This window comes from Pygoscelis adeliae, unplaced genomic scaffold (assembly GCF_000699105.1).
Source record: "Pygoscelis adeliae isolate BGI_AS28 unplaced genomic scaffold, ASM69910v1 Scaffold27, whole genome shotgun sequence".
Taxonomy (NCBI): domain Eukaryota; kingdom Metazoa; phylum Chordata; class Aves; order Sphenisciformes; family Spheniscidae; genus Pygoscelis; species Pygoscelis adeliae.
The window spans coordinates 7,087,212-7,114,273 of NW_008825410.1; the positions used below are offsets into that span (position 1 = coordinate 7,087,212).

The window sequence follows — 27,062 nt, forward strand, 5'->3', positions numbered from 1 at the left end:
AGACTGTAACTTGAGGGCTGTCAAGAATATTTTTTAACCCTTTCCTGAAAGATAAGTTTTATTAATACTTTGGTATTAACCCTTCTATACGTACATGACACAAGCAACAATAGGATCAAAACAAATGCTGAAAATGAGACAAAGTGTTTTTAATGGTGTGATCTGTACTTAGGAGCTGTGATTTTATACAATTTTTTTTTTTTTTAGAGTTTAGTAATCAATCAGCTGCCTTTCCAGCAGTCCCTATGTACATCTCAAAGGCAATATAGATGACTACTGAAAGAAGAGAATCAATAAATATTCCTTTTTTTCTTGTAGGATCAGCTGATCCACACCCTCCAACTTGCAGTAGTGACCAGTTCACATGTGCGTATGTGCAGCAGTGTTTGCCCCTCGCTGCAAAATGCAATAGAGCTGAAGATTGCACGGATGGAAGTGATGAAATGAACTGTCCCATGGAGATGCCTACCACCATGTCTCCGGGCTTCTGCAAGCAAACAGAGTTCCTGTGCCCTTCCAAAGGCTGTATCCCATCCCTCCTGAAATGTGATGGTGTGCCTGACTGCCACCTTAACGAAGATGAAGTTGGCTGCCGTAAGTTACTTTCATTGCTATAGTTAAGGCCATGCTAACTTACTTTCCTAAAACAGTGATGTGAAAAAGAGCAACATAATGAAGTATAGTGTAAAATTCACTATTCCCTCATCAAGAAAAATATTATTTCTATCATGTATAATGTGTTACCTGGAGAGACACCCTACATTTGCAAAAGATTTTGCTTATGCATTCTTATTACCTGACTATCAACTTTGATAAATGTTTAAAATCATTTGTACTCTATTTCTGTTAATAATTGGAAGCATTTCTACTTTTTTCCATAGATCAGTCAGCTGCATTTGCATTGCCTCATCTCTGATTACAGTATGACAAATACACTTTTTCAGTTCTGTAATTCAGTAACATTCAAGGCAATCCTGATCTTTCAAGGATTTTGAAATGAAGTCTGTTCATGCAGTAGCAACTATCTCTGCCCCGATCAAGGAAAAGGGCTCGCAAGCAAAACACAAGGACAACAAGTTTTGAACTCTGTAACTGCAATGATACCATAAAGTTTCAGATAGACACAAAAATGAGTGTCTGCCCATTTCAAAATATTTTATTATTGGTAGATGAACTGAGACCAAATGTTTCATTCCAGGAAGGTCAAAATAATTAGCTACATGGAACGAAAAAAAAAAAAAAAGAGTCTTTTTACATATTAAAACATTTCTTCCTAGACTTTTCATTCTGCAAAAGTTTTTTTAACATTTTATTTTTCATCCTTATCATAACCAAAACACTTAGAAGAATATCAGTTTCCAGTGGGCTAGAAATTCAAGTTCTTTAATAATTTGTATCAAAACTAATGAATATATATGCAGGTCACTGCACATGCCATTTCTTTTAAAAAATAACACTATAAAACTGTCATGGACTTTGCAGACTATCTGTGCATGCCTTTCTAGGCACTTTTGTTTAGAAGCGGGCTCTCTGGTTTTGTTGCAAAAGGCATGATTTTAGGGATATCTCTTACCTTAAATTCTAGATGCCCCTAAGTTCAAATAAACCTCTCTTCATCAATCTTCATTCATTCCTGCCTCCTCCTCAAATTGTCCTCTATTAGAGACCTATCTGCTGTATCCTAGTACATGTACATCCCAACCCCAGACCACAGAATGTGTGTTCTTCTAAAATCCCAAAATCTTAAGGCCACAAGATTTCCATGAATATCAGTATTCCTCAAACAACTGAGATATTGTTTCAGTGCCTTTGACTTCTAAGCAATGCTTAGGGAATGAGGGGAAATTAAGTCCTGGCCTATTCAAAGAACAAAAATTCTCCATAGATATTGCACATCTTGGAATTCTGAGTTGGGTGGAAACTTAGTCATATCTGTAATCACATTGTTACTCCAAAATTCTGTTTTGACTATATAAACATGTAGGTTTTTACAATACAAGATAGGAATACAGAAGCAGCAACTCATGTTTCTTCTCTGAAGAAGATACTGGTTGCAGGGCAAAGCAGTGGTTAGTGGTAGTTTGGAATGGAACCAGTGAAAAACTGATTACTGTCACAGTTCATTCTCCCATCGAAATGTGTATACCATGAGAGTGCAACATTTCACCTCCAGATGTCTACTTTTAACATATGAAATGCCATGTAAGTTTGTCAACAGAGAAAATTCGAAGAGGGAGAAAGAAAATATCTCACAAATTTTGTTTATTTCATTGAAATATTTGCATAAACTATAAAATTAATTGCTGTGCTAGTAACTCCAGCCTATGTGTACTGTAATAATAACACAATTGGGAGTGGAGTTTTTTTACAGATTTTAGCTTGAAATTGAATATTTTTTCTAAGTAGTTACGAACACAGAGTAGGATTTAAGTAGCAAAAAGTTCTGTGGTTTGTTGGTTGTTTTTTTTTCCCCTTGGTGCAAAAAAAATAGAAAATTTCAGTTTAGGAGTTACTAGTACATTTCATTTTGTGTGTGCCATGTCCCTTAGCAATTTCATTCATTCAAGTATAACAATAGATGGTCAAAAATGTTCTGGCTTCTGAATTCAGGAATTAATCAGAGAAAGTTTTCTTCTGGGATGAAGACCATTTGTCAAAATGCATCTTGCATCTTGCAGAGATTAAGTATAAAACCCAAAAGAAGGTCAGGACAAAGAAAAACAAACAAAAAATGCATTGGTCAGATCTCTACTACAACCACAATTTCTACCACAGAAATGTTTTTCTGCATGACTTAGAGATTTATGTAGACAGAATTTCCCATAGAGTTCACTCAGCAGTTAGGTTGTACAGTATTATGTTAATACTGTTTTATACCTACTAATGTGTTGGATTTTATTAGCTGCTGTTTTTAATAAGAAAATCTTTGAACTGTTTTCCAGTTATAGATGTTTTACTTGGCCAGCCCTCTTCTCGTTGCCAGTTTTAGTGAAGGGTACTTTATCTCATCTATTTAATCTATTTTTTTTTTAAATTGCCCTATTACAACAGTAAGGGTGTAAAATAAACATATTAGCACCAATGGGGTATATATATTATTTTTCCACAGGCCCCAACATCATCTGACTGAAGTGCTAATAGCAATGAATAAAAAATGATTTCTCAGTTCTCTGTAGTGCACCAAAATGTGTCTGTTGTAGTCCTGGTAATTGTTAAAATGCTTAGTAAATATTAAAAATAGTATACTTTCAAAGGGGCTGTGATATTTTTGTCATTTCTACAGATTTAATTTGGTCATGGAAAATGAAATATAAGCAAAAAGGTGATATTTTCACTTTCATATCTTCACTGTTGTTAATGCCTCCATTTAATATCTTTATCTGCAAAACAGTTGAAGGTCTCTCAGGAAAGTAAAGAATAACTAGTTGGAGAAATTTGAGGCTACTTGTAACTGTGTTAACAGCAAGCAATATTAATTGTAGTTTCAATGCAATAAGAGAAATAACATTATTTTTAAAATGTGCTCTTAATATTCTTTACCTTGGCACCAATAACTTAGTGTCTTTGTCCTTTCTGTCTTAAATGCTGGATCTGTGCAAAGTATTCAGCAGTCAGATCCATTGCTATGACTGCTCCCTCTGTAAGTGGTATAAAAATCTCAGTGCAATAAGCTTGTTCAAGGTAAAGGGACGTGTCAAAACTGCCTTGATGATCAACAGATATAAATGGACCAAAAATAATTTGCAGTTCTTCTGTTTTATCTTCAGGTATGAGTCCAACAGCCAGTCCAGGACTAGGAGAAATAATAAAGGGCTAAATTACACTTTCTTTTCTTACCACAACCCTCAATGCAAGTTAGAGCTCAGGAACTGAACCTCTGTATTAGTCATAACATATATGACAAACCATAAGCAGTACTCTATATCCACAGAGTTTACAGCATCCTCAAAATAGATGTGCAGGCAAAAAAGGTCTAAAGCACATAAGAAGAATATGTTTTATGTCAAATTTCCAACTTTGTTTCTGTTGAAGTCCTAGTCTGAACATGTAATTATGTTTACAGACTGGGTATTTGTGTGCAAATGAGCACTTATAAATCTGGTTCAAATACCATTGGGACATCATCCCCCAAATTACAAAGGGTGTCCAGGATTTGGATCTGATTGCACACAAAATAAGTATGAGATTATTATTTGGTTAGGAAAGTGCATCAGAGGGCATGGGACTGGCAGTTACTTTCTGGAAAGCTGACGATCATAAGAGATAGATGGTAGGATATGCTACAAATGTGGAGTGATGCTGTAATAGGCTGGGGTCTTTCAGTCTGCCACAACCTGTTCTGCCAGAATGAGTGGTCAAGGGAATGGAGAGAAGAAAAGGAAATTTTTGTTCTTCTTGTTGTTGCTTTTATCCTGCTGTCACTACCAGCAAATTCCCCCTTCAATATCAAGACTTCTCCAGTCAATTGAAGACACTTTGATATAAACATATGCAGAACAGTATAATATTTTAAAATCAGCCAGAAATTTTAAGTTCTCATAAAGGTGAATTGAAATTGGAAACAAAAGTAAGCTCCTCTTTATAGTTGCTAGTATTCTTCTACAGATTTTTCTGCAGACTTTAGTAAATGATCAGTGCATGTAATTAAAAGGTTTGATCTCACAAACCCTTACTCACATGAATAATTTCATAATTCTGAAAGAATTTCAAAACTGGCAAGACTTGACTCCATTATTGTGGTCTAAACTAAATTGCAGTATTTTAAATTTAGCACACTCTTGCAGTCCATATAGGCCGGTGATTTAAATTATATCTAAGGGTGGAATAGATGAATGCTACAGCAGCCTGGGCATCCATCCTGGGAGGCTCATTGCCATGTACACTGGCATCTTGAACACAGGAGCAGGAAAGTACTATGAAATTTAGATGCGGCAGTGGGGTATTTTTAATATTCCTAGATTCTTTCTCTCACTCTAAACTCTCAAGGTAATGTGAATGTATCTTACTCTGATGGAGTCAGAAGAGTTCCCTCTGATTTGCATTAGTCTAATGGTGAGAGAGTTCAGCTTATATTATCTAAACAATAGCTTAAGGCAGCATAAGAGAACATTGTGTGAGATAAAATGACAAAATGGTGTTATACTCTACAGGAGTCTGCAGGACCATCAGGTACATCCTGTAGATCAGTGACTCAGGAATAATTCAGTACCCGAAGGCTTATGTGATTCCAGCATAATTTACCCCTCATAATTCTTCTGGACAAACATCAAAAATGTAACTGAAAGCCCAAGAATAAAAAAGGCGTGCAAGTTTAGATTTTTCAGTGTAGTATTTCTCTACTTTTTATATGTTAACTATCTTAGTATTTGGTTTCTTGTAATGGAAGGAAACTATACAATGTCAATTTTTTGGTTTAAAAATTAATTTAATCATTTTAAAACTAGGTTATGAATGAGAGTGGATTATGTTTTGTGATATCTTTTTATGGGTTTTCATTGGGGTTTTGCAGCTTACACTGTCAACTTTTTAAGTAAATACACCCTCCTCTTGTTCATGAATATTACATGGGAAAATCCAGCTTCTGTAACATCTGTGCTCTGTGTTTGTTTACTTATTTATCTACTCAATAGTAAAGTTGTATGTCTTTGAAGATGAAAGCTTGTAGCAATCACACAGATGCAAGTTTATATGCTAGAGTATGAATCAAGTTTTCTGGTAGCTTTTTAACAGTGAGAAAAAGAAATATAGCTGATAATAACTGTCATGTTACTTTTCGTTTCAGCCATTAATGATTGTTTCAATGGTTCTTTGTTATGTGCGTCAACTAATCAATGTATAGCAATCTCCCAGCGTTGTGATGGCATTGCAGACTGCATTGATTTCAGCCTTGATGAGTCCAGCTGTTCAGGTACTTAGTTTTGCATAAAAGTATCATTTGAAACAAAAAAGTATAGTAATTTCCTACTGAATCTTTATGCAGCCCTCAAATTACATCAGGCATGACTTTTCTTGATGAAAGTATGACATAGATAAAATAGTGAGAAAAGATGGAAAATAATATGCTTAGTTCATTCTTCACAAAGGGTGTTTCTTAAGGTATAAACAAATTGTTTTAAAAAAAAAGCCTCTGTAGTACACTACTAAGGGACTGTCTTGTTTTTAACCAATTGAATAACAGACTTAACACACATTTCTAAGTTAATAGGATTTCTTGGTTTGTTTTTTTTTTAAGTGCGATGCAAATCCAGTTTGGAAATAAAACAAAATATATACCATTTGTTTTAGCACAGTGCATTTCCCACAATATTCAGGTTTGGTTTGCAATAGGGAAATGGTGGAGAAAGATAAGAGCAGGACAATAACACACATCCAATCTGAATCAGATTTTTATTAACAAAATCTAACAAAAACATAGATGATGTTATAAATAATTAAATTTAGTTTCAAAACATCCCATTCAGTGACACAAAGTTACTACAGTTCTTCCCCAAGCCAGTTACAAACTCTGGGCCAGTTCTGTGTTAACAGTGCTCCCCCGGCTTTGGTGAAGTTGCATTAGCTGAGAATTTAACTCTCTGTTTTTATAATTTATTATGAGTAATGTTTTAAAGTTCATAATATATGGTATGTATTGTAATAATATAATTCATTATAGTATATTAAATCTTTATCCACAAGCTAATAGTTTTACATTCACTTCTTGGTAGGAAGCATCCACTTGTTTTTCTGGGAGTGAAATTTGCCCACAAGTATTGTGTTCATTTCATATGTTTGTTATACTTTTTTTTTATGTGAGAGAAGAAATCGTACTTTAACATTAAAAATAACCAATTTTACAATGCAGAGAGAATACATACTCGGTAAATTTGATTTGTAAGAAGTATTTTAAATGAAAAGGAATATATTCAGAAATTAGTTCAATGTCAAAGAATATAGAACAAAAACTAGTAGGCTTGCATGACAGTAAATTACAAATCTTACACTATTTTGTCAGAAAGCAAAACTTTTAAGTAATTTTATTTCCAAAATTTCTTCTTAAAACTGGAGGTGTTCACACTGAATAGCACTGTTTATATGCCTTAGTAAACAATTTTATGTGGCATATATCCAAAATTCTTTAGGTCTGATTTGTATTTTACCAGTTATTTTCTTACTAAAGAAGATTGATGGAATTCATTTTTTATTTTGGGTTTTTCTTGCTGTAGGGATGTAAAACTAAACTTCAGTAAAACTAAATCTGATTATGTGGAAATCCATGTTAAGGGATGTCAAAAGTTGATAATAGTATATCACTGACATCCCCCTCTTAAACACCTTTACTCTTTTCAAGACTGATTACTCTAGTTCTTATGAGAATGTGATTCTAAGTGTTAAAATTCTGGACATCTTTAATAAGAAGGTTGGTGACACAGGAGTAAGTGTCTGTTCATCACCCCTATATAAAAGCTATTAATAATAAAGTAGACTTAGGTACTAATTAAATACAAGTTCTGTTCTATCAGCTTTTATTTTATATATTCCTATTTGTTTGAAAATTGAGTAAGTGTCAAAAGCTCCATTTCTGGAATGAAATGAAACTGATTTGAGAAAAATTAGAAGCTTGTTCAAGTAAAGCACCCGGATTTCTATAAGCTCAAGAAGACCCCATTGACTATAACGTATTTATGACTTGACACTTGTGTCACCAAGTCAAGGTCTAAAGCAAGAGTTTTTGGAAGTGTTAAGCACCCAAAATGACAGATGTGAGTATCCTGCTATTTTGAAAATCAGGCAATGACAAATATAATAACAAGGGGGGGGAAATTGAAATTGTAATTTTTACTTTTATGTTTGCAGTTTGTCCTGAAGAATACTGCAAAAATGGAGGAAGATGTATAATCAAAGATGACATTCCGCTATGCCAGTAAGTTTCATTGGGGATTGATTTGTGCTTGAAATTGGGAAAAGGTGCTGTTGAAAGAACTGTTTTGTTCCCCAGGGACTGAAGTGACATTCAGTAGAAATGTATTTTTAAAAGTCTTGGTATGTCTGCACTATTTTTATTTACAGTTACTGACTTAAACCACATTTTGAGAAGAATATTATTTATCAGATAGAATTTTCTGTAACTTTCATCTATCATTACATGAGACAACCTGTTGCCCTGACGCCTTAAGTTTTCTGTGTCTCATGTTTCACATCAACATTTAACAACACATGCTTCTATGAAAAATGATGCCTTATATACATCAGGTGTTGTGTATCTCGGACGAGATTTACAGCAGGCCATGTTCTCATCTTTACCTGAACTTGTGATGTATTTCTGTTATAATGTTATTTTTTGCATGTATTTGGAGAAAGAGGGTAATGTTTTTCCACTTATGCCAAACAAAGAGTTAAACATATGCTTTCATTTTTCTGGAAATACTCTATGCTGAAAAACAAATAATGAATACAATTCTGATGTGGAATGTGTGAGTATTAGAAAGTGTCTCGGGCTGTCTGACGGGATTCATTTACGCAAGATATCACTGTTTCCCACTGGGAAATTACAGGACACTTTTTAAAGTGCAAAGAAAACAATGTTATACATTATCATACTTTTGTCCTTCATGTGCTTCAGTGGATTTTGCCAAAGAGTTTGCCAAATTACTGAAGAAGTGACTGTTTTATCACTTTTTTATCTTAGTCAAGACCAGACATTAACGTTTGTCTCCTAGTCTCCAGGAAACTCACTTTAATAAGACTGCTGACAAAATTTCAGCTATTGCAGAATTTGTATCTTTCAATACAAGTTTATTCTTTACTGGCTGAAGAAATGTGATAAATAACATACTCAGGAAATACAGGCACTTTCACATAGAGTACTTTGATTTACCTCTCAGAAAACACTCCTAATTACCTGAAGAATCTCCCAAAGAATCTCCTCTATTGTAGAATAGAGAATGGTCTCTGCAAGAAGCTTGGAATTTCATTAAACTGGCTGTTTCAAAACTTCTTGGGACACAGAAGGAGAGAAAGGGGATTTAAAACATAGCAGAAGGTTGCAGATGAAATGGAATGGATAACCAGCAGAAAATAAAGGGATTGGGAATAGCCAGGAAGTTTACAATTGGTAGTTTAAACCATTAAACAAGAAAATTGCTTGTAGTGACAAGGCACTGGGGGAGTAATTGAGATTTTAGGGATACAAGAGAATTATAAAAATTGAATTTATGTTAGGACTTGCAAATTAAAGGAAACCAAATTAGCAAGTGTTCTTCATCCACAGAAATAAAAGGTAGTTGGAATAGTAAAATAGTAAATAGGATACTTTCCCTCAGCATGCAGTAGGAAACATGATATTGAATTCTGAGGCAGTGCATAGGTAATTGGAGCACAGGCACAGAAATGAAAATGACCTAACTGAGGGGCTAACAGAACTCCAAGAGCTGTATGTGCTTGTGCTGGGGAAATGGGTCATCTCTATTCAAGAACACTAGCGAAGTAGTGCATGTTGCAATAGTGGAAGGCTTTCGGAAAACCCTGCTGTTAAGGGATGTGACTGGAGAATAGCAAATGGAGAAGAAAAGGGATAGCCAGATCAACAGTCCGATATCAGCACCATCCAAGGCTTTATAATATTTTGAAGGAATTACTCATACATATAATAACAGGGGAGTTAGCCTTTTCTAAGATAAGCTTCTGCATGACATTTGAAAATCCTACGCGTCAACATCTTGAAAAGAAAGAAAAGAATAAAAATGTACCTTAAATGATAAAAAATGTAGAAGTATTTCAGTTTTCATTTCCTAGGAAAAAAAAAATTAAAACCCTAGAAATTAATGTGGAAAAGACACTATGTTTTTACCTGTTTGTTCTCAGTTCTTACCTTAAATTTCCTGAAAAAGGGATGATAGATTTAGGTGGAGATATCTTCTTCTCTTGAGAGCAGTTTGTCTTCTAGACTGCAGAGTAGGTCAGGAGAAAAATCAGACTAAGAAAAGGAAGCTTCCTCCCACAGAGGAAACCTGTGGGACAGCAAGGATACCCCTGAAAAGGGTAGAGTATGGATACTGCCCTGTCACAGAAGTGGCAGAGAAGGAAAGTCTTCCTCGATACCCAGAGGTAATTGCATGGAGCTTACAGTGATCCTAAAAGTCACTGAGTTTGACTAATACTCTTCAGTGACATAGTGGACAAGGGGAAAATTTCTTAACATATCCTTTTATTGCTATTTTTTTCTTACTCAATGGATTCTGATCGTCCTCTGCTTGAGATGTTTGTGTTCTAGTTTCTGTAAAACAAAACCTGAGCCTGGAGTTTAAAAGTCTCTTTGGCCTCTCTGAGAACATTGGTTTAACAAAAAAATTCTGGGCAGGTCTCAAAGCTTCATTTGGTTCAAGCTTCCATCACATTCCTATAAAAAACAAAATTGCTGCTCATCTTACCCTAGTTTGAGGTATATTGATAGAAAAGAATCCAGCCTCTGGAAAACATTTTTCTTGGTGATAAGGGGTGAGTTTTTCTGTGATCTTAATGTAATGTGGTTGAAGTAGTTAACTGTATAGACTCCTCCAAGTAGTTTAATATGTCAGCATGGGAACAGATTGAATTTGCAGTAGCTGCTTAGGCAAAAGAAATCAACTATTTGGAGATTGAAAGTTGATAGTAGATTTTATACATTTAGAACTTCTCAAGTTTCTTTGACACTCTATGTTTTTATATGTGTGCACTATTGCTGCTTAGATATATAAAGTGAATACTTAGGACGTCAACCTGACTTTCTTTCAACAGTATGTAACTAAGAGGGATCAGTAGAAGGTGGAAGGTGAGCTGTGACATCCCTCTATGAAGAGATATCTGTAGGCCAGGTGGAAAAGATAACAGTGATACAAGTCTAGATAATGTTTCAGTATATATTGGAGTGGGTAACAGGGCCGGTATATCAGGTTGCTGTCATTTCTGTTCACGCTACTGAAAACAGCTTTTCTTAGCTGGTGCATAATGATTGTAGTAACATTAGTGAGAATCCACAGTATTTGAGAATGTGACTATTGACATGGTGGTGGATGTTCTCAGCGAGAGTTTATGAGTAAATGCAGAGCAATAGTACTTTGCAGGTGATGGTTAGCTTCCTACTTGAATGAAACACAGCTTGATGGATGTCCTGATCCTCTCCGGTATTTGACTTCTGAGTTAGGTTTGAAAGCCATTTGCATTTGCTTCTCCTACTTGGTCAGGAGAGTATTTGGGGCACATATCGTATATGTTTATCTTGTTCTTACTATTTCTTGGGTATCCTCTTTGGCTGCCAGACTATATGGAGCTTTAGTCTGAAATGCTACAGCCACTCTCATTTCACAAAATGTTACTCCTATTTGTCCTGAATGAGTTCCCTTCTGCAGTGGATGTGCAGCCAAGTAGCTAGTGCTGGCAATCAGCTACTGCGGCTGCACATGCAAATCATGATAATTTGAGCAATAATGGCTAGAATTTTTGCAATTTCAATAGTCTGATTTCAAAATGTTTCCTTTCATTATATGTGTACTTTCCACAATTGTTTGTCCAATGTTTTTTTGTGTTTGTTTTATTTTTTTTTTTTAAGTGAGACCACAGGCTTCTGGAAACATAGGAAAGGAATATTGATGAGAACAAGCAAGCTGGTAGAAGTGTGTTCATAACACACTGAAGTGGAAGAGTGAGGCTTCAAAGATTGTACTAGTGCTGAAAAAAACCCCTGAGAAGAGAAAAATAATATTTTACCAGACAGATAAAAAATAATTTTAACTCTTATACCAGCGAGACAAGATTAACACAATAAATTCACATTTAAAATACACTAAAACTCACATATAATAAACATAACACAGTGCTTGTCTTTCCTTTTATTTTATACAAAAACTTCCGATGTAATATACCAAATTTCAGACCAGTTACACTGATTAATACTGGGAAGTATAATGAGAGTGCTTTTCTAATGTCTGAGCTGTAAGAAGGCTCTATCCTTAAGCAGAAAATGTAATTACATTCACTGGCCTGTAATTAAACAATCATGTTATAAATTAGAAATACATCTTCATTAAACAGTTTTTTAATTACATTTAATATGTACCATCTAGCTAACTGAGCTGTGGAGATTAGAATTTCAAGGAGTCATTATACATACATAATTAATTGTTATCTTTGTAGTTGTGTATCTAAATGCTGATTTGGCCCAAAGAAACTGCAGTATTTTGTTTGTTTGCTTTATGTGATAAAAGTGAAAAAGATTACTTTCCCTTTTATGTTTTAGAAAGGAATTGATTTTACAGGGTAATAATTCATTCAGAGGAGGGGATTTTTGCTTATTCTACTTAGAAAAGCTACAGGCTATTTGGTCCTCCAGTTTTTACTTCTCTCTTCATTTTTAAAATGAGCTCATTATTATAACCACAAATGGTTTGTTTTAATGTGCAAATAAAGTATTTTATCCCCAGTGGTACAATAACAAATAGTATTCCATAAAAATAAAAATTAAAAAAAATTACTTTTTTGGTAGTTGAGACATTTTCTCACAATCTGATTTTGTCTTCAGAATACCAACTTCTGATAAGCATAATACATTTTTGAGGAGAAGCCCTACAAGGTGGCATGCAGCTTTAAATAATGCCACAGTAGACTCATCCAATACCTTTTCCACTCAAGTATCATATGTGCTAAAGGACGGATATTCCATATCCTCTCTGGGCAATGTCTTCCAGTGAGGAATGTAGGGGAATTTTTCTAAACATGTTTACCTTTGATGTACTCTTACATGTACTGTTTTACTGGATTTTTGAGGAATGATGGTGGTAGTAATCTTTAAAAACAAAAAGTGGAGAGATTGTTTTAATATCACACAGTATGTCATGCAAATGGAGTGATAATAGTATTCGCACCTAAGAAAATTAAATGCTTGGAAGCATCTAGCCTATGATTTGATGGCAATACAAAGCCTAGAGACTGACAAGATAGACACAACCAACTCATGAGTAAAGAGAGTTTACAGTGGGAAAAGATGGCAGTTTCCATTTCAGCTGTTTGTCCTGCTGCTCTCAGAGAGTCCCACTTCAGTTACAGGGAGGATTGCTGATGTAGCAGCTACTGAATCACTGCAGATTATTAACTGTTGAAGCAAAGCAAATTGGTACTGATTTCACTTTCTTCCTAAGAATTTTCTGTTAGATTTACTGAACAAGTGTGACATACTGTTGTGGTTTAACCCCAGCTGGCAACTAAGCACCACCCAGCCGCTCGCTCACTCCCCCCTGGTGGGATGGGGGAGAGAATCAGAAGGGTAAAAGTGAGAAAACTCATGGGTTGAGATAAAGACGGTTTAATAGGTAAAGCAGAAACCATGCACACAAGCAAAGCAAAACAAGGAATTCATTCACTCCTTCCCATCGGCAGGCAGGTGTTCAGCCATCTCCAGGAAAGCAGGGCTCCAGCACGTGTAACGGTTACTTGGGAAGGCAAATGCCACCACTCCGAACGTCCCCCCCTTCCTTCTTCTTCCCGCAGCTTTATATGCTGAGCATGACATCACATGGTATGGAATATCCCTTTGGCCAGTTTGGGTCAGCTGTCCTGGCTGTGCCCCCCTCCCAGCCCCCTGTGCACCTTCAGCCCTCCCAGTCGGCAGAGCATGGGAAGCTGAAAAGTCCTTGACTAGTGTAAGCACTACTTAGCAATAACTAAAACATTGGTGTATTATCAACTTTGTTCTTGTCCTAAATCCAAAACACAGCACTGTACCAGCTACTAAGAAGGAAGTTAACTCTATTTCTGCTGAAACCAGGACACATAGGTAAATTGATAAAGCTATATAGAGCCTATATATCTACCCAAGAAAATGGTAGTCATGCAAAAGCAATTGTAGATAGAGGAGGAATGGAACAAAGATGTAACCATGAATAAAAACAAAGCCATGATTAGTAGTCAAAAAGATAAGACATTGAAAAGGAATGTTATGCTAAGATTTGGCTTCTGGGAAATGAAGACAAAGGCATATTCTTATATGGAGACATAGATACAAACATACATAGCTAGCATAGAGAAGTTTTTTTCATATCTTTCCATTACCCAAGTGCCATCTGAAAATTGATGCTGAGGCAAATAAAATAACAAATTCAAGTTGCCTGAGTTGTGTAAAATTGAGAATGGGAAGACAAGTTAATATCTCTGTTCTCCAGAATAAATGAGACACAGCTTGTTGTGAAAGAAAATGTACACTATATTGATGGAAATGCACCTTTAAAGTTTTGCTAACAGAAAACTCTTTCCTAAAGTTTCTATTTCATATATTATTTTCTGTTTACTCTTTATCCTTTCTTATTCAGAAAAAAATCATGAAACGAAGGTGCCTGTTCCTGATACAATAACACTGTTGTTTTTTGGCTTTTCATGTTTCTAACATCATAGCCTTTTCCAAAAAAGGCAAACATGATGCCATTAAGAATATGTATAAGAGAACACTAAGCATCAGAGGAAATTGAACCCTTCAGTAGCATTTTGATTCAATTTCATAAAAAAACAGTAATCAGAGCTACATAAACACAAATATACACAACCCAGACAGAACTGGCTCCCAATAAAATTTCATGCACGTTTGCTGATGCTAGAGTCTTTTTCTGTAAAACAATTGAATAGTGATTTTTTTTCAAGGCTTTTAATTTTAAAATAAATTTGTCATGTTCGCACCTTCTGTGTTTGCTTTTGGCAGTCATATGAAATGGTCAATTGAGCTCACCTGGAGGTTTGTGGCATTTTATATGTTCAAGTATTACTAATTAATGTTTTTCATTCTTTTTCCCTGCATTAGGAAGGCAACTAGCATACGAGAATCATCATATACTTAACCTAGGTATACTGGCCTTCCTTTAGAGCCTAAAGTATTTCTGAAATTTGTATATTGTCTTTAGTGTTTCCTGCACCAGCCCTGGACCTATGTTACTACTTCGCTGTCCAAACTGCATATTTCATTCAACAGTCTAGATCTCTATACTGAGGTATTTTGTTTTCCACTGAATCTGGCTGTGGCATTTAGTCCACTCAGATGGTGACTCCTTATCTATCTTCAGGATATCCAAATGATAATGCTAGAAGATTGTTGTTGTAGAGAACCGGAGTACTGATTTCCCTTCAGGTTATGGTATATTTCGTATGACCTGCATGCATTTTTGTTTGTTTCTCTCTGCACCCCCAAACACTAGGGATTATGGTGCAATGTGCAATGTGACAGAAACATAGATTGAAAAATCTCACGCATTTGGTCTATTTTGTAATAGTTGGAATGAAACAGCTTTCGATTTTGATGCTGATCACCTATTCACAGGGCTTTCAGCAATCATTTCACAACATAAATAAACTGAAAAATATTGTGAAAACCATTGAATTCTTCATACATTAGAATTCAGGAAACACTGATCCTCCATAAGGAAAGAAATATGCCAAATTTGTCTAACAAAGTTTTTTTAATATTTTCCCCACCTGTACCAAGTGACTTCAAAGTAAATACATTTGGCCAAATCAGTTTTAGGTAGTGAGAACCTTTCCATTGAGCAAATTGTCAATTATTTCTTTACAAATGTATACACTGGCTATCTTTTTCTATTTAGAAGCAGTTACTTCGACCTTTGCTCTTTTTCCTCCTCTTTGCAGATAAGGGTATAATCCTGAGGTCAGCTCCTTATCACAGTGAAGCCAGCAGCTTCGTGCAGTTTGCAACTCCTAGAGATGATGAAAAAAAACCCAAACAACATTTATCTCAGTCAAACCCAATCAAATATATAGGGCAGTTTGCCACCATCTCCAGTGAGGCAGCAACATCCTGTGAAGTTCACTTGTGAGTGGTCTGAATCAGTTGACTGTTGAATCCAATGAGTTCAGAAAGAATCTGTCTTTTTCAGTTTCTTTATTCTAAAACTAAACCAAGGTTGTCTCTATGTAGCAAAGTTTGACTGCACGTAAGCGAAAGCCAGATGTTTTACTCAATTAAACAAATATGACTGAACAGACCCAACGCTTGGTTTCACAACAAATGTTTCTGATCATGTTTTTGAGAAACCTCTAGCACCAGATTCAAATGTAAATCAGATACGCTCACTTAACTCTTGGGTTTTGGTCTTTTTTTGTATAGAAAACTAAAGCTCAAGATATCTGTAAAACTGGAAACAAGCAAAGTAGCTTATAGTCTTTCTCTGTCTTCCTGAGGTGAAATATTACTCTGACAAATGGAGAAAGTCTCTCTTGAATGACCCATTGCTAGAATCTGAATAGCACTCATAATGGAAGCGTGTAGTTTAGATATAGGCCATTGGTCGTGCTGGAAAGCAAACTGTGACTTAGATATTTTCAAATTGTCTCTTTATGATATGTTTGCTGAGTGGGGAGGTTTTTACATTTATAGAAAATCAGCAAGGAATTTCTGGGACAATTTCTAAATCAAAGAGCCTGATGAACATTATGTACAACCTTTTCTTGCAAGATTTTGGAGTTGAGAGGAGCTAACACTTAGCTTTGGGAATAAAAGTAACTGCATGTTTCCTTTTAAAAGGTGAATTTAGTACATTATCAACCTCACTGCAACTCTCAAGATCAGAGTGAGAATTATATTTAGAGTCTGATCAAAATAATTGATGTTTTAATATGAAGAAACTATAAACTTATTGAGAAGGGTATAAGCAAATAAGTAAAATTTAGGAGATACAGTGAAAATTACTTGGGTATATAAGAAAATTTACGGGAAAAATTTTCTCCTAATGGATTTCCTCTCCCTACAAAATTTAGTATCAGTAGTGCTTAAGATGCTGAAAGCATTCAACCTCTCTGATAAATATCCTATATTTCTATTTTGATTTTCAATTCAATCTTTTTAAAGGGTCAAAGTGAAATGAGGTAACTACAAGGTGTAGGAAACCATGGTGAGATCTTTATTATTACTAAGTGCAGTGCACCTTTACCTCAATCTGACTTATACCCAAGAACTATAAGCATTATTACATTTAAAAGTCAGGAGATAGATTGGTCTACAATAGGGACAAGCTTAGGGCCTGGGAAGTGTATCGGTAGGAGAGGATGTTTGTTGAGTGATAATATGGGAGATTTTTATATGGGAGAATGTTAATTAATGTTGGGTATCGGATGTTTGCTAAAATAGGGAGGGTTCCCTGGAGGGTTACTCCTACGAACTCCAGATGCTGAAGAGTAGGAAACATAGATGAAAAGCTTTAAATCACAACACTTTTTGTTCTGTTTCATTCAAAACAGGAAAGAATAGCTGTAAAATAATAGATACTTTTCAAAAGAGAGAAAAATAGGGAACAATCGAAGAAATACATACCAATGAAGGAAGTATAAACACAAGGGTTGCAAAGATTCTTGTGCTACAGCCCCCTCTCCTTCACATTCACGTGGCTGTCTTTTGTCCGCAGAAATTTAAAAACATCTTTGGGTATATCTATTTATAGGCACATAAATTACTCTACATCTTTTGGATTATATGAAATCAAACAATAATTAACACAGTTTGGGTTCAAATTGCCCTACTTAGCTTGAGTAACAATCTTCTTTCAGACTCAGTCTTCCTGGATTTAAATGAAAGTAAGAGACAGTACTTGGTGTGAAAACCAGTATTCTTATACCCTAAGTTTACATCTGCATGTCTGCGTATCAAAACTTCATTGCCTAGAATCAGCTCACCACTAAAGACCTCTCTGTAGGAGGTACCTGGAGGCTACTCTTGGGCATACCTAATACAATACAAAATGTACCGTAAAAGTTGTAAAGGAGACTTTTGGAACACAGATATACCATCAAGCATGTTGATACAAGTTTTGAACTTTCACTACAGTGAGGAAGATTGTGATGCAGATAGGCCTGTGCTGAGGATAGCAGGAAAGATGGGGATAGTGGAGATCTGTATTTGAGAATCTGTGTTATTGCGTAAGTTGTGTAGGAAAGACATACATCTTCTATTCTCTGCTAACTACATCCTGATATGTGGCCTACTCAGTCTGACCCACTAGACACCCTGGTGTCACAATGTCCTCAAGCTATCTTGCACATTTGCAATTTTCCCTCTTGTTCAGCCAGCATGAATTTAAGTCTCCAAGAATTATACCCTTTGTGCTGTTGCTAGGTGGCTAAGGAGTTGCCTAAAAGCAGCAAATTCTACTAAATTAAGAACTTTTGAACTTTTCTTGCCAGCTTTTTCAGTGTTGACTGATCTGGAAAGCTCCATGCATTTTAATTTTAAACACACATACAAATATAGAGGATTTTTCTCAACGCTTGGAAGGATCTTTTCATGTTTGCTATTGCTCTAATCAGCTACTAGGCTACATCTCTAAGCAGGAAGCAGTAATTATGTGCTATTCCAACACAGACTTTTGTATGTCCTTTTGGGAAAAAGTGCCTATACATTTAAGCTAAAATAATTTTGTCTGCATCTGGTCTGCAAGTCATATTTTCAATGTACAGAAATATTTCTCTTTTAAAAACATATATTAGATTGTAAGATACATGGAACTTTGAAATATCCTTTAAAGTCTGTCAAGTAAATGTGGTTCATGCAAGAGTTGCAGTAGAATCTCAACACCAGTGTTACTGCAAGAATAAACACCAATCATCAAGCTAGGCTTCAGAATTCAGTAGACTAGACTGCAGGAGGCTGAGATTTTGCTTGTTTGTTCCAAAATAGTGGAGGTGAGAAAGGTTTGGATTTAAGTGAATTATTTCCCTGTGGATGAGAAAACCAATTGGCCAGGACGTATGACATTTTATCTTAGTCTTTGTTTATTTGCTTTTGTATCAGCAGACTAGATAACAAATTATCATATGGCTTCCTAGCTATGCTGAACTAAACCGTGCCTTAACTCACCTTCTGTGCAGCCACACAGAAGCCAAAACTGTGGTGATTCTCTCTGTGGTCAGTGAGAAAGGATTGTCAACGAGCCCAAACTGGCTTATCTATTTTTATCTCTAGTTCTGTAAATACTTAGAGCACCTTGGAAGCTGTATAAACTCCTTGGATGAATTTCGGGTATCAACTGTGTATAAACACATTAATTGCACCTAGGCTAATCCTTGACAAGTGTCTTTGTTGCAAAAGAAAAGAAAACAGTATTGGAGCCAACGATATGTGACGATGGCTTCTTTAATGTAAGTGCTAGGTGAGATTATACAGTAAGGATTGTCTTACTGTAGAATTTAGTCTAAATTCTTAAGAATTGTCTTACTGTTAGAATTTAGTCTAAATTCTAACATTAAATATGTTTAAGCTCTGGGTCATTAATTTAGTATATTAGAAAATTATTTTTATTGCTTCATTAATTTCCTTGTTTCCACTTAGAACTTTTCAATTTTGTACTTTAATCCTTTTGCCATTCATCCTTATTTACTGTATTTTCCACTGACGGAATGCCTGACCAGCTGAGTTTGGTGGCAAAAGTTGTGCAAATAAAAAAAATTCGCTTAGGTTTGTAAAATGAAGCTAACAAGATGACTACCTAGAGTTAAATGGAGCCTGTATTATGCAGTCCTTGCATGCTTGAGTTTCATACACAAGCTACTGATAGTGTAGCTTTGCATGACTAGGAGTTGAACAAAACATTTTTTAAACAGTGTTACATAGAGCTGAATATCCTAATCCTTGTTTTTCACAGAGCAGAATTCTAGTTTATAAATAGTTGTTTCTCCTCTGGTAACTCTATTTTCAGATTTTAGGTACTCTTTTGCAAACCACTGATTTTTATCAGGTGAATTGAAGTGCATGGTTTGGTTTGTATTGCAGTCTATTAAAAAAAAAATTAAAAATAGGCCAGCAGGAGTTTTTTACCCATCCACTATTAACAGCCTTCAATAGGTGGAAAAAAGCTTTTATTTGCTTTTCTTTTCTTTATCCCTTCTGTAAATTAATACTTTATTAATGTGAAATTTGTTTGGGACTTAGGAAAATAGAAGAAAGATCTCTTAAAACTTGTTTAATATTTTAGTGTGTGGAAAATATTGTGTTTACATAGTAATAGAAATCCACAGAGATTATCTTCCCATCACTTTTGCTTCTAGAGGATAAGGTGAGGTGATTCGGCAGAATACACTTTGAGGCTACACAGCCGCTATTCACTATTATAGTTCTAGTGTTTTAATAGGTATCTTATCAAATTTTTCTCTATTTGTCAGGGCTTCCCTTATGCTATCAGTAAAGTCTGTCAGATAAGATCAGCAAAAAGCCACAGACTGAGAATGTTTTACTTAATGTAAGTAGCTGACAATTTTTTTCTGATGGATCATAAGATAGTAGAGGAAAGCTAAAAATGTGCATACAGCTGTGTAACCAATAACATAAACTAGATTATACCAGTATAGTAAGTATACTTCATTTAGCTTTTATATCTATATATAGATATAGATATTTATATAGACACATATAATGCTTCTACACATATAATGCTTCTACAGCTATCTTTCTAATACTTTGTGCCTTTAGAATACTTTTCAGCATGCTGTTACTACAGACAGCAAGATACTAGTCACTGTAAACACAGAAGTTGTTGATATACCTGATGCTTTATTCTGACCTACAAAACTATTTAAATATAATATAGAAGCTGATAAACTTTCAAATTACTGTTTCTTAGCCTTCTAAAATTATATATTTATTTATATTGTCATTAAAATATATCCTACAGTAAGGCCAAAGTAAGACTTTAATAGGTGTCATAATGTGACCCCAACAATGGACCTTACGGTATTTTCTTTCTTTCTATACATATGTTTTATATGGCAGAACCATTGTATATATGAAAAATATGGTGAAGATCTAATCAGCTTTCTTTATGCAGTCTATACCCACTGTAAGGTCAATGTCACTGGAGTTTCAGTCTTGTGAAAAATTCCTCCAGAAAACCTTTTCCTTAATCATCCTGAGCTACTCTACAGTTCTACGCTCTGAACTCCTCCTAAGACCTACAGGCAGGTTGCGTCTGTACCTTGCACATTCTTTCTAGATTTTTTATTTTAAGATGCGTTCTTACCTGCCACATCTAACAAAAGTTCTTGCCCAAGCTGTCATCATCATGCATCTCAGTTACTGCAGCATTGTCCTTCCTTGCTTGGATGACTGCAAGGTTTTTAGGCTGATGTTGCTCAGAAAGCAGCTGCAGAGAGGATTCTTCTGACCATTGCTTTGACCATATTGTTCTTCTTTTTGTGTCTCTGCTCCCTCTTTCTTATTGCATCAAATGTTAACTATTGACCCTACTTTCAAAGCCTTCATAATTTATTCCCACTCCATCTATCATTCCTCATTTAGCAAGTATAATTTGAATACATTTCAAATGCTGGATGCTAATCCAGGGTGTAATATGGATAGCGTGACCTGTCCCCTACCCAGCGCACAACAATAGCAATAGATTTTCTATATTTTAACAGGTTTCTGCACCCTTGACAAAGCTTAGAGCACAATTTGACAAAACCCTTTATACGTACTGAACAGAAAGCAGGTATCTCTTTCAAAATAACTTCATTCTAAATGTGCATGAAACAAGGACTGAGCACAGGAAGGAAATAGGCATATGCTTTCCCTATAAATCCGGAGAATCAAAGCATAGTATAATAATCTTGCCTTTGACATTTGACCTTCTTTTACAACTTTTTCATCTTCAGTCTCTAGCCTTCTTTTTTAATAACCTATTTTGTTCCAGTAGTATGAAGTCCTCACAGCTGGTATTGGCATGCAAAAGCTGGAGCAAATACTTCAGTAAATTTTCAAGGCCATCTTTATTTGAATATTTTTTCTTATAACAGGGAAGAATGTACAAGTATTCCCAAAAAATGCACAGCAGTGAACTGTAAAATTCTTTTGTAAAGACAGGCTAGACTGCAACATTCAAAGGTCTGCTGATGACATTTCAGAAGCACACATGTGCTGCAATAGTAATCAAAATGAAGACTTTCCCCTTTTTCAGGCTGGCTCAAGAAAGTAATTTATAGTTCATAAGGTCTTTGGAAAAAAAAAAAAAGAAAAAAACCCAAACAAACAAACAAAAACCCCAACCAAAACCTTTGTTAATGCCATGGGCTAAACACATTCATTTCTCTTTTTCTTGTTACTTGGAACTGGGAGAAGAACAATTTGTATGCAATTTATAGGATATGAGGGATATAATATTATTTCTTAAACAGACAGGCAGCTTTTACCCTAATTCTGTAAATTCTAATTTGCTTAGACTTTGCTAAATATTACACAATGGAATTAAAAATTAGTTAGAAGATTGATCCCTTTTTTTCCTTCCCCGCCCCCCCAAGGACATGCTACTGAAAATGAGAATAGTGTTATTCTTGCTCAAATTCTCAAGACAAGGAGTCATTTTTTCACTAGAATAGCAAACATTTTAAAGTTTTCTGGTGAAAAGCAGAATTTTCAACAAAATATTCTGCAAAAAGCTGTCTAGTCAGAAAAGTGTCTCCCAAGTTATTTTTCAGGGAAAATATCCCATCTGACCTAGCCAAAATCTCTGGAATATTTAGAAAGGAAGAGTACTTATCTTCATTCTTAGATTGTACCTTTCTGGGTTTTTTTGGGAAGTATCCACTCAAGATTCACTGTTCTCAGTACAAGCCTGGGTTATCACTGTACAAACACATCAGGAACATGTATATCTTACATGATGAAGGGAAGAGGTTCTCAGGAGATGGAGTACTTTTTCAACACCTGAAAAATAATTTTCCTTCTTGTGAATGAAGTGTGTCCTTCTTACAAAGTATTTCCACCCAGTATCCCAAAACAGTCTCCCTTCTAATGTTACCAAAATACAGAAGTTGTCAGAAGACTCTTTTATCTGTGGCTCATATTCTGGTGTATCATCAGTGAAACAGGATGCATAGAAAAATTGTAAAACACAATTTTTTTAGTGGTTTAAAAAATTATTGAAGCTAAGTATTCAGAGCAGTGCCAGTGTGTGCATTCCTCATGACTAATCTCACTCCTCTGCAACAAAGAACCCACATGGAAAATTTTTTTGCTGTTGTTATTTTTAGGGCAGTTCAAGCAGTAGTTGCAGGCAGATTTATCAAGCCTGTCAGGAAAGATGGCTGGACCTCTAAAAAATTTTTTTGAAGTAAAAATTCTAAGGCCACAGACAAAAGTGCTTGAGCAACTGAACACTTACTGTGCACATCCATTCATTCTGTTTCTATGAGGGTATAAAACTAGTCCTGAGAATAAAGTACAAGCCTGGAATTGAGTATTTCTGAACTCAGCATGTGCAGCTCCCCTAATATAAAGTCTTCCAAAGCACACAAGCAATTTAAAAGCCCATATCCTACTTACTTTCAAGAGGCTTTTTGATGTAATATCACTTAAGTATTAATAAAGTTCACCCTTTTCCTCTCTGTGACTTACTTCTTCATCAGTAATGAGCTTATAACAGTGCTTACTCTCCTCCAGCCCTTTTGGTGTGTTTGTTTCAAGCTCTTCATGAGAGGGGCTTTTTGGAGTTTTGTTTGCCTTGATGAAATGGGACCCAGATATAATAACAAACACAGGAACTGCAATAGTAAATTTTAAGTACATAAACAAATGTTAAGGTTCTACATGCTCTTTGAGACTTCCGAGTACCCTGAGAAACCAGTAAAACAGTTCCTGAAAAAAATCCTGTTGTAAAAATGTGGAAGCATAATATGAGTTCTTGCAGAACACTTGGATTTTCTTATGTGCTTATTTCAAAAAGTTGAAAGCATAATTAATAAACAGCACACTTTTGCTATTTATTTTTTAATGTTAGTGAGGCTTCTGGAAGACTAGTGTCAGAGTAAGGCAATGATAGATGTACATAACAGTTTGATGAATAAACTGCTGGACTTTAGTAATGAAGTACCAGACTCTAGTTAAGAATATTCAGTAAAGATTATTTTCAGTAAAGTACTAAAGCAAAACTGGTATATATGCAGGAGTAAATGAGATATCCTTGGGCTAAACAACAATCAATATCTCTACATCTTTAATTTCTACTCACTTCTACACAAATGTTGGTTTATGTGTCCATTTCTGCTTCCTTAGGGCTGACTGTGAGCTAAATTCCTTGTAGAGAAATATCAATCATATTAATAGAAATTCCACATCTGGATCTAGGGTAGACTTTACATATCTGCTAGCAATGAGTGTATCAAGATTCATCTGTATTTTCCAAAGAATTCAAGGGTAAGATAGGAATTGATACAGATATGTTAGCTCTCTAAACAGTGCCGATCTTTCCAAATAATTACCCCGAGCTTTCAGCCAGCTCAGGCAAACCACAGTTCTATGCAGATCACAAGGGATGGAAGGATTATTGGCCTTTCCATCCACATTCATCTTGAAACCCTGTGTTTATGAAATGTCATGAGAAAAATACTGCATTTGCTAACCTTCCTTATGATTAGCTAAGCTGGGGTTTAGGGGCCAGAGAACGGCTTTCTTCCACTGCATGGTTACCACAAAATAAGCACATCTGCTGTAACTTTAAAAGTGTGGATCCAGTAATGCTTTCCTAATCACCACTGATATGGCACACAGGACATTTCTCCAATTCTTGGCTCTTGATTCCCAGTGAAGTCACCACCCACAAAGTATTGTCTGTGCAAGTCAAACTTCTGGCAGCAGGCTCAAGAGCAAAGGCTCAGACCCAAACCATAAGAGATATGTCAGCAGACAGTTTAACTTCCTTTTTGCTGTGTGGGTGACCAGAGCAACAGGAAGGCTGTTTTTTATTGAATCCTCATGGAAAGTAAGTTCCTAAAGTTTCTTTCTTGAGGAAGAAATAAAAGAAGAGCTGGAACTGAACTGCTTAGGGACAAGCACCAAAGCCGCATTACACGCTCAGGAAAAAATAATTAACCTCAAAGGTAAATAAATTCATATAAAGGGTTATTCACAAGAACACCAAGTGCATGAACACCAAGTGTTGATCTCATGTTAATCCTTAACTCTTCAAGAAAAGACTGAGGACAGTCTGAGATACTAGTAACATTTCACTGGTGAAATAAAGAACAAAATTCAGTACTCAGTTTACAAAACTGAGTAGATCCTTCAGTTTGCACTGGTGTTCATACAAGTTCTACAATTTGTACAGGCCTGCAACAAATCCTGTTTCACTCTTGTCAGTACTTTGGCCCCATAGGTTTTGTATTTCTAGCTTCATTCCTGAGTACTAAAAGAGGTTCATAGTAGTAAATAACACCACAGTAATAACCGAACCAATTCTTCAGCTGATGTAAATGTTCTTATCTCCATCTGGAAGTGTAAAGTGAAAAAGCCAGCCAACCTTACACCAACGTTCACTCCATAAATTGGGCAGGATTTTGTTCATGTCTTACCAAAAAGAATTACTTTGAAATAGAACTTTGTTTTAACTGGTTTTGTGTAACACTTGAAGATACTGTTTTTAATGAAACCCTGGACTTCATTTTTCCTTTTAATTTTGAATTTATTGTTTAACAGTCCTTCACAGACTTAAACTTTTAAGTGACCAAAAATAAGGTGCTGGTCTGCTGAACAATGAAACAATTCCATCATGGTATTGAACTACATAAACTACTTAAAGACAGGACTTGACCTTGATTTTTTTTATCCTCTGCTTTGAAGTTTGTGACAAAGACCAGTCCTTCAAGTACACATTCTGTGTTTGATTGGCAGTTGTCATTTTTGAATATTCAAAAAATAATTTTTATAATCCTTATTAAAGGATTTCCCAATTTTAAAATTCCAGGGTTTTCCTCATGACTCTTAACATAGCTGATTTGGTTTTATTCTTTTTTATAGTCTTATTTTGTTGTAGTCTTAATTTCTTGATATTGAGGTTTCTTCAGATCCAGCATGAAATGTCTTTTTTCTAAAGTAATACCAACCAAGTCTCTATTATGTGAAACCAGTAACATGGGTATTATTTTTCATTTGTATTTAGAACAACTCTTTTTTTTTTTTTTTGTCAGTAAGTTTGCTTTGCTTCCTCACCTCCTTTTCAAAGTAAGAACTTCCGCAGAAATATCCTACAAACTAGTCTTGTGGTATTTACCATCTGTCCAAAATATAAAATATCAGGAAAGATAATTTTTCACTGGAATTCCAAACCAAATCAAGCAAAGAGGCTCAGAAAAGATTATAATCTGCAGCCTGTTTTGGGTGGACAGCACTATTACTCTTCCATCTTCAGAAATCCTAACTGCTCCAATGTTTATGATTATATCCCCATGTAACTGCTGACCTTCAAAGTAAGTCTTTGAACATAAAAGAGGATTATAAACATTCCTTTCTCTCCTGGATATTTGAGCAAAAGATCCTGAATTTAATTCCTTGTAATAGAAGTCTGACATAACTTTAACTGCTTAAAGGAGAAAATCCATATGTCCATAAAGTATTAGAAATATTTTTATGAATCAAACTTTGAGAATTGTTGTACAGCTTCCCAAAATATGGTTCCTTAAGTACTGCCACTTAAAATTCTTACTTATTATAAACAGGTGAGAAACAAATAATTAGACATTTTTTATTTTAATGTATTTAAGATTAGAGTTCAGGTTTTGGCTTTCTATTCTGTCAAGTCATTTTAGAGTTATTAAAAAGCTGGGGGGGATGGCGCCGGGGGCCTCGGTCATGTGTATGCTTGAGGCCTGAGCCAAAATTTGTTCTCTGACCCATTCCAAATAACTTCTACTCTCAAATGGAAGTTATGCACTGTCCTACAGGTCAGTTAATTTAACCTTTCAGCAGGTCAGCCTGAGCAGAGATCAGCATCCTCTGTACTCATCTTGCTCAGTTAAGCTCAGGTAGGATGAGGAATCTGGAAGGAGATGCAAGGATCAGGCAGTGTAGGAGTGAAATCTCTCTTGTGGGGATATGTAGATGCGTTTGTAAACTGGTGGAGCTCTGAGTGATCTGAAAACATTTGTAAGACCTTTAAGTAAGAGAGGCATGTGTTTGGTTAATAACTGAAATAGGGCAATGTCAATGATAGAGGTGGAGGTAGATTGCCTGAAGAGCTAAAAATTAAGTTTAAGGTAGCACATTAAAGACACAACTAATTTGCAGGGAAGGGAGGGAGGGA

At 35.4% G+C, this 27,062-nt stretch overlaps 1 protein-coding gene across 1 annotated transcript in view; it reads left to right on the forward strand.

The window, feature by feature from the left end:
• The window catches only part of MALRD1 (MAM and LDL receptor class A domain containing 1), a 296,434-nt gene that overhangs the window by 234,861 nt on the left and 34,511 nt on the right, over window positions 1-27,062 (forward strand). Inside the window, exons 33-35 of the mRNA XM_009330606.1 lie at window positions 319-594; window positions 5,783-5,908; window positions 7,837-7,903. Of these exons, the coding sequence (XP_009328881.1) occupies window positions 319-594; window positions 5,783-5,908; window positions 7,837-7,903 (469 nt within the window). The remainder of the gene's footprint in view (window positions 1-318; window positions 595-5,782; window positions 5,909-7,836; window positions 7,904-27,062) is intronic.